At 39.1% G+C, this 7,995-nt stretch overlaps 1 protein-coding gene across 2 annotated transcripts; it reads left to right on the top strand.

Moving 5' to 3' along the window:
• The first annotated feature begins 581 nt into the window (after positions 1-581).
• On the top strand, positions 582-6,430 carry MSTN (myostatin). Of its 2 annotated transcripts, none has more exons than XM_009578356.1 (3): positions 582-954; positions 3,113-3,486; positions 5,848-6,430. In XM_009578356.1, exons 1-3 carry the CDS (start codon positions 582-584, stop codon positions 6,226-6,228), a joined length of 1,128 nt encoding a protein of 375 aa, XP_009576651.1. In that variant the 3' UTR covers positions 6,229-6,430. The 2 variants fall into 2 exon arrangements, with proteins under 2 accessions (XP_009576651.1, XP_009576652.1); XM_009578357.1 differs by having other exon boundaries at positions 3,410-3,486; positions 5,848-6,228.
• The last annotated feature ends 1,565 nt before the right edge of the window (positions 6,431-7,995 follow it).

Raw genomic sequence — 7,995 nt, 5'->3', positions numbered from 1 at the left:
CAATGCATTTCTAAAGTATTTTTTCCCTGCCTGCTAACAGTAATCCCCTGGGATTTTCTTTTAAATAGCACAAACTTTCAACTAAAATAAACTGGTAGAAGCCTAAAGCAAGTTTGGAGAGAGGTCTGTCTTGATTCATAGTGCAAGCACACGGTTGGTATATATTTAAGAATGACAGTGCTGTCTTTCAGTACTGCTGCCCACAATACTTGGAAATATATCCTTTCAGTATGCGAAGACATATCCTCTACGAAGCACCCAGATAAATCAGTTCACCCTTGGCTGTAACTAAATGCTGTCTAGTGACTTGTGATCGACAGGGCTTTACCCTCTGACAGCCAGATTCATTGTTGGGACAGCAACCAATCGTCGGGTTTGACGACATGAGCCTAATCAAAGTTGGAGTATAAAAAGCCCCCTTGGAATATATAAGGTACACCAGTGTGGCAAGCTGTCTCTCAGATTGCATTTGCTTTCACGGATCTGTTTAGTACTAAAAGAAAAAGGGAAAGGGGAAGGGGAAGGGAAGAAAAAAAAAAAAAAAAAAAAGAAGGGAAAAAAGCTGCACTGAATGTGAGATCATGCAAAAGCTAGCGATCTATGTTTATATTTACCTGTTCATGCTGATTTCAGTTGATCCAGTGGCTCTTGATGACGGTAGTCAGCCCGCAGAGAACGCTGAAAAAGATGGACTGTGCAATGCTTGTACGTGGAGACAGAATACAAAATCTTCCAGAATAGAAGCCATAAAAATTCAAATCCTCAGCAAACTGCGTCTGGAACAAGCTCCTAACATCAGCAGGGATGTTATTAAACAACTTTTACCCAAAGCTCCTCCACTACAGGAACTGATTGATCAGTATGACGTCCAGAGAGACGACAGTAGCGATGGCTCTTTGGAAGACGATGACTATCATGCCACCACCGAAACGATTATCACAATGCCTACGGAGTGTAAGTAACCCTGCTGCTTTCGCCTCCCACCGCTCCTCCGAGAGAGTTGTCTCCCTGCTGTAGAGCCACGCAACTCCTCCTCGGGCTCTCCCAACAGGCTGCTGGCTGAAGTCTGCTAGAGGGAGGGAGGAGAGCGTTATTTCTAAAGAATTCGAGCCAGGTTCAGATGACCGTGTTGCGAGCCTTTGTTTTACTGTTCGGTTTTCGGCTCCTTATAACATGTATGCCCTGTAGCACTTAGGATTTGCCCATTGCCTTAGAAAGCAAAGGGAGATCTGCAGTTTAGTTGACTTCGTTATCTGCAGTACTCAGGGCATTTCCTCTCGCAAATATAAAGTACAAGTGCAGCTAACGAGATAACTATATTTTTCTGAGGGAGGTTTCACTGGCCAGTATCTTTAGGAGCAATAGAAATCAGCAGAAATACAGCTTAGAGCACTAGCCCTACCTAACTGCAACATGTTATAGCAAGTGCAAGTATAGAGTTAAATCCTTGCTTCTTTGCTGATCCCATAAACTAGCACCACCCACCTCTGAGTTAAAACTATATATTTAAAGCAAATATGTGTGTAACAGATTTAAATGTTAAAATGTCCATGCTATAGCAATCAGCTCCAGTAGTCGTGCCAAGGAAGAATGAAGGCATTTACTGAATGAGCAGATTCTGAGTTATCTTCCGAGTGCTAAACATCTGCTATGACTCCTATCAAGTATCTTTTGCATGGCTAATACTATAGTATCTTATGTTCTTCATCAGCTAAAGTATTTGGCCATGGCAGCTGTTTTTTTAAATAACACTTACGAATATGATGTCAAAAAGGAAAAAGATGACAGGACCTATAAGGCATGTTAGCAGTTACAGATATCGTTACTATACACATGCTAGAATAATATCAGCTGCTCTAGCCAGCTAAAAATGTACGCATCGATGAAAAAGAAACTTCATCTGTAAAATTTTTCAACTCATTAATTAATAAGATGTGTACTTAATAGCAATATATTACTGCAGCCTCATCACAAAGTTGAGCTCTGCCAACAGTTTTATTCCAGCCTATTATGTCCAAGGCTTTATAACTATTTTTAATTGAACTGTTATATAATTACAATGACTGAAGAAAAGTCATTGTACTTCATTGATCTGAGTTCATTTCCCACTTTTTATAAAAAGCCCTTGAACTATTTTAAATGCATTAAAGAGACAGGTATCTTAAGTGGTGAGATTTATGAATGTCAAAGCCCTGCACCATTTAAGATTAGTATTACCCATTTTATCCTGGCATGGAAAGACGCTGCCGTGACTAGGTATGACAGCTGCATCGTAGGCTACAGGAAGGAGGAACGCTGCCCTGCACGTGACTTTTCTATAATATTGTTCAAATGAAAAGAAAACAAACTGATCCTTAGATTAATACTCTTAACTATTTGTTTTTCCATTGAGAAAAGAAATTAAAGTGTTCAGGTAGGTTGCCCATGGCTGTGTACGATGTGTAGCACACTAAGGCTATTTAGTAAATTAGTAATAGCTGGATCATCACATACATGTCGCGTCAGCTTATGCAAACTTGCTGTTCTGCATGCTTTATGAAGGCCCTCAGGAGATGACTAGCAGTAGTAGTCACTGTGAAGGGGAATAGGCTGTGCCCTCCCCCCAGGTAGCTTTTGTTTGGGAAAGAGGCTTTTTTGCAGCTGTACAGGTCAGCCCGCAGCACTGGTACCACTGGTCAGAGCCCCGAGCACACCGAGGACCGCAAAGGTCCTCCACAGCGTGCATCTTCTCGTGACTGCCCATCGTTTCCCAGTTTCAGCCTGAGCACGCCTCTGCTCTGCTCAGCCAACGGAGCACAAGGCACCAGCTAGAATTATTTAGGAAGTGATTAGCCGAACCTCATTTTAGCCTGTTTACAAAACAATCATTGGTTCCTTGTCACATGATGTTACTTTTAGGTGATAGCATAATGATTTTGTTGACATCCATTAAATCTGGTGTAGAGCATGAACCACAGAAAATGAATTAAGTTAAATCCACTTTGTTACTGATACTGTTTATAACATATTGTAAGACTTCCTACATGGTCTGGAAAAAAAAAAAATTGGGTTTATATATGCATATTTCTTTTTGTTCCCTGTTCAGTAATCTGTTCTTTCCATTCATTTATAGCTGATTTTCTTGTACAAATGGAGGGAAAACCAAAATGTTGCTTCTTTAAGTTTAGCTCTAAAATACAATATAACAAAGTAGTAAAGGCACAATTGTGGATATACTTGAGGCAAGTCCAAAAACCTACAACAGTGTTTGTGCAGATCCTGAGACTTATTAAACCCATGAAAGACGGTACAAGATATACTGGAATTCGATCTTTGAAACTTGACATGAACCCAGGCACTGGTATTTGGCAGAGTATTGATGTGAAGACAGTGTTGCAAAATTGGCTCAAACAGCCTGAATCCAATTTAGGCATCGAAATAAAAGCTTTTGATGAGAATGGACGAGATCTTGCTGTAACTTTCCCAGGACCAGGTGAAGATGGATTGGTAAGTTTATTTAGAAAAATCCCATTTAAATATCTTGCATTTTATTGGAAAGCATTTAAGTTGTGTTTTAAGAATAAAATGGAAGCATTGTTTAGGGAATGGAAGATGCAAGTTCTGTATAGCCAATTCTTTCCTTCTTTGCTCTCTGATCATGGCAAAATCAGCAGCATTCCTGTGCCTCCATTTCCCTATTTGAAAAATTGAGACAAATTGCAGTACTTCAGTAAGATGTTGAGAGGCGTTAACTGGAAAATGTTTTGGTAATTATTGATGGATGGTACTATCAAAAGTAACGTTGTTTTCCAATTTGAGAGCAAATACCGTTTAATATGCAGTCAAGCTAAAAAGAACAGTTGTTGGATTATTTCTTTGATAGGAAAGCTGCCTCCGATAGTGCTGAGAAAGTTTTTTGCATTCAGACTGCGAGGGAGTTTCTTCCTATTCTGTATGCATACATTTTCTATTAACAACAGCAAGAATTATCTATGTTTATGAATGTGAGAACAGATCTTCTTCATAATGTTGTGTACTTTTCAGTAGGTGATAGAGTGCATCATTCCACCTATTAGAAATGTTTGAATAGAGAAATTCTGCTTGATACAATAAATGGGTCATAATGAGCATAAAATAACTATCTGGTTTCTTTTTGTAAGTATAGATGAACAAATTAAATCTGAAGCGTACCAGTTAAACTATAGCATTTTCCTTATTTGTTTCTGCAAATCACTAGTCCTCTACAACCCATAAAAATGCGTGAACCTATCACAGCTGAAACAATCACAACCAAGAAATCCCTCCTTTTGAATAAAGTATAAAGAATATTATTTTACTTTTACTTCTATGCAGTAGATCAATCTGTTTATCATAGAATCATAGAATCATTTAGGTTGGAAAAGACCTTTAAGACCATCGAGTCCAACCGTATTTATGTAGCTATGTAACGTTTAACTCCATAGCAGTATAATGCAGTTAAAAGAACTTAAAGGAAAAATGCTGTGATACCTTAATTGTAGATCCAGTACAGACGTGGATCTCCCATACTTGAAACAGGCCAGCTGGATATCATGATAAGGAACGTCCTTACCATTCAAATACCCGACGCTGTGTTTTCACACATGCGGATAACCCACGGTTATCATCACCTGTAAAGACAAACCGATTCAGCAGCAGGGCAGGGTTAGAGGCCGGCTCATAGAGGGAGAGGAAACGTCTCTTCCCTCCGGCTCCTCTCCGGCAGCTCCCGGTACGGGGATGCTCCTCTCACCAAGCCCCTCCCCATATCATTTACCTTTGGGAGGAGCATCTCCAGCAGCTGGACAACTTGCAGCTGTAAAGGCGGGTATCTTGGAAGGGACAAATCCGCATAACAATGTTAGCCGGGCTGTTATTTACTCCTAAGGAATGGTTTTCCTTCATGGGACAGCCCAGTCAGTGCCAAACCAACACATGGGGCTGAAATCAGTGCGTGGAAGGGAGGAAACTTCGGGAACTTTTTCAAACTCGTGATTGCAAAGGTTGCAATTTCTTTCTATTCTCAGTTGGTGACTTTGGAAACACACCTTCGGTAGGAAGCACGTGGCTCGGAGATCTGCCAGAAGTACATTCCTGGCCATAGGTCTCTTTCAGGAGTCAAAATATTAGCTGCTCCTCCAAATTCAGTGGGGCAAATTCAGCCCTCTGGCAGAGGGGAAAGCTGTGAAGTGCAAGTAATCTGTACCAGCAGGTGAAACACTCCTTTCTGCCGCCATTGCAGTCATTCAAGAATGATAGCCATTACGGAGTGATTTTTCTCCTCCATGGTCTGGACAAGAAGCCTTCCTTGATATCCAGAAAGCCTGAACCGAATACGACTTTAATGGAGGGAATTTCAGTAGGGCTCACAAAAGGGAGGCCAACATCTGTCGGTCCTGCCCTTGAAAAGTTTTTGGAGTTCTTTGTTTCCTTTTGGGAGTTCTTCCATAGAAAACAAAGTAGCTCTTACTATGGGGTTTAAAACAAACAAACAAAACCCTCCTCAAAAGTAAAAATCCAGCATCCTCCAAATTTCTGAAACCTTTTAGCAGTTAACAGAAATGATGCTGGCACTGAGATGATGGCGATTTCAGAAAGAGAGACTCAGAAATTAAAGCTCTTTATAGAGAAACAGCAGGGAAATGCTGGTCTTCAGCATGAAAAAGAGGAATAATCCTTGAGCGGAGATCAACTGTAGCAGAGATTTGCAGGAGGACAAAGTGTTGTTTGCAAACATTATTTGAGGATATTAATTTGATACATCTGTCTGAGATATCATTTATCTGCATGTTTTTACTGAACTTGGGTTTACCTCAGTCATGCTTCCGATTCCTTCTCCTCTCCTCACAGAACCCATTTTTAGAGGTCAGAGTTACAGACACGCCGAAACGGTCCCGCAGAGATTTCGGCCTCGACTGCGACGAGCACTCGACAGAATCCCGATGTTGTCGCTACCCGCTGACAGTAGATTTTGAAGCTTTCGGATGGGACTGGATTATCGCACCTAAAAGATACAAAGCCAATTACTGCTCCGGAGAATGCGAATTTGTATTTTTACAAAAATACCCGCACACGCACCTCGTGCACCAAGCAAACCCCAGAGGTTCGGCGGGCCCATGCTGCACGCCCACCAAGATGTCCCCCATAAACATGCTGTACTTCAACGGGAAAGAACAAATAATATATGGCAAGATACCGGCCATGGTTGTAGATCGCTGCGGGTGCTCATGAGATCGTCGTGAGATCCACCGCTTCATAAATTGTGGAAGCTACCAAAAAAAAAAAAAAAAAAAAAAAAAAAAAAAAAAGCTATACCCCCTCACCAGTCTTTGAAACTGTGAAGTTACGTACGCTAGGCATTGCCGACATCCTATATGCTGTATGATAGGCTATCATACAGATTTAGTGCAGCACCAGCTACAGAACGTGAACTAAAGGACAATATAGTTACCTAATGGCTGGCTTTGAGCCAGCGAAAAAGAAAAAACTACAATCAAAATCACCGGATTTAAGACATGAAGCTCTTACATTGCGAGGGAATCAATATTCAGTCATTCAGACGCAAATTTATATGCGGGTTTCAATACACGTTGGTAATCAGAAGCAAGCTCCTTCTCACCTGAGGACGGAAGGAGCAGGCTTTTGAGTCCATTTCTTCACAGCTTCACTTAATATTGTATTTGCAGGAAAATATATACTGGTAACATATACACCACTACACAATACCGCCAGAATCATCCTTAAACACTTGAATATGTAGTGCAGAATTGTGAGATGTATCAGATGAAATTCCACATAAATGGACAAATCCTGAAATTAGGGATGGCATAGTGTATTTAGCGTGTTTCCATTCCTTTTTCTCATTAGTGTGTTAGTAATCAATGGCAATGGTGCTACGTAAGCAGGCTGAGTAAATAGAGAGATAGTTATCTAAGTGAAAGAATTTAGAATAATAACGAATTTGCCCTATCCTCAGGTACACTATTCAACATTCGCAAGAAATAGATATTTTTTAAATGAAAGGGAATAGTTTTCTAGACGTAGGAAAAGAAAAGGCAGCAGAGAAGTCTAACATTCAAATTGTAATCCCACATTATAACCTGCCTTTGCAACATTACCGTTTGCACTATGATAAACCAATGCAAATAGTTGGTTGCTACAGATATTGTTTAAAAAACCACTTTGATATAACTGACTTGTGTAATATGTATGCATCAATATTTTGTAAATAAATGTTTATTTTTTAATCACTGTTGGTATATGTTCATCGCAAGAAAAGAATGACTTTAACCTGTACTTTAGTTTAATAAACTAAAAACAATATTGCCTTCATAATATAATTTCCTGGATTTTAACACAAATAATATGTAGGGACAATGCAACAAAGTAAACCATATGTTGAGAATTATACTACATTTTATATGTTTTTTACATTGGTATGAGCCATCTGTGATAAATGATGGATGTTGACATGTTTATAAGGTTCTTTGAGTTACTGTTTTTATGGTCATTTTGATCCACAACTGAATTTCCATACTTTGAATGTTATGTCCATAAATAATGATGATACCGTTAAAGATTGCTATTAAATGCATTTTATTATATTTAAAAGTTTGCAGCAAAGTATTATCTTATTTGAGTAAACATAGTACATGGATTTCCACACAAATTCTGTACATTTTCCTTATGATAAAAAACTGTTAATTGAAATTAAAAAAAAAAATCTATTTACTATAAAGTCCATTTCATTTCACATGTGAGCTACAAATGACAAAACAGGCATTCGTTAAGCCAACACAATCACTGTTAAAACATCTTCATGTTAGTATGATACACATTTTTGTTATATTCCAGAATTCAGTTTCCTTTGTGTAAAACCACCCTAAAATCGCAAAAATGCTTGATTTTCTTTCCCTTCTCCTTTTATACATTTTCTGCCTAGGTAGTAAATCTTTTGTATTGAGTTTTCTACTTTTTTTTATTTGTATGTAAGGACAT

This window comes from Fulmarus glacialis, unplaced genomic scaffold (assembly GCF_000690835.1).
Source record: "Fulmarus glacialis isolate BGI_N327 unplaced genomic scaffold, ASM69083v1 scaffold16425, whole genome shotgun sequence".
NCBI classification, from domain to species: Eukaryota; Metazoa; Chordata; class Aves; order Procellariiformes; family Procellariidae; genus Fulmarus; species Fulmarus glacialis.
Note: the sequence above shows the minus strand (reverse complement) of the source record. Positions and strands in the feature narration are given on the sequence as shown.

Excerpts from the sequence above, each read along its gene's own strand:
- MSTN (XM_009578356.1), top strand. The coding sequence starts at position 582 with ATGCAAAAGCTAGCGATCTATGTTTATATTTACCTGTTCATGCTGATT. Across the intron at positions 955-3,112 it reads TATCACAATGCCTACGGAGT|CTGATTTTCTTGTACAAATG; the intron begins GTAAGTAACCCT and ends ATTCATTTATAG. Across the intron at positions 3,487-5,847 it reads GACCAGGTGAAGATGGATTG|AACCCATTTTTAGAGGTCAG; the intron begins GTAAGTTTATTT and ends CTCTCCTCACAG.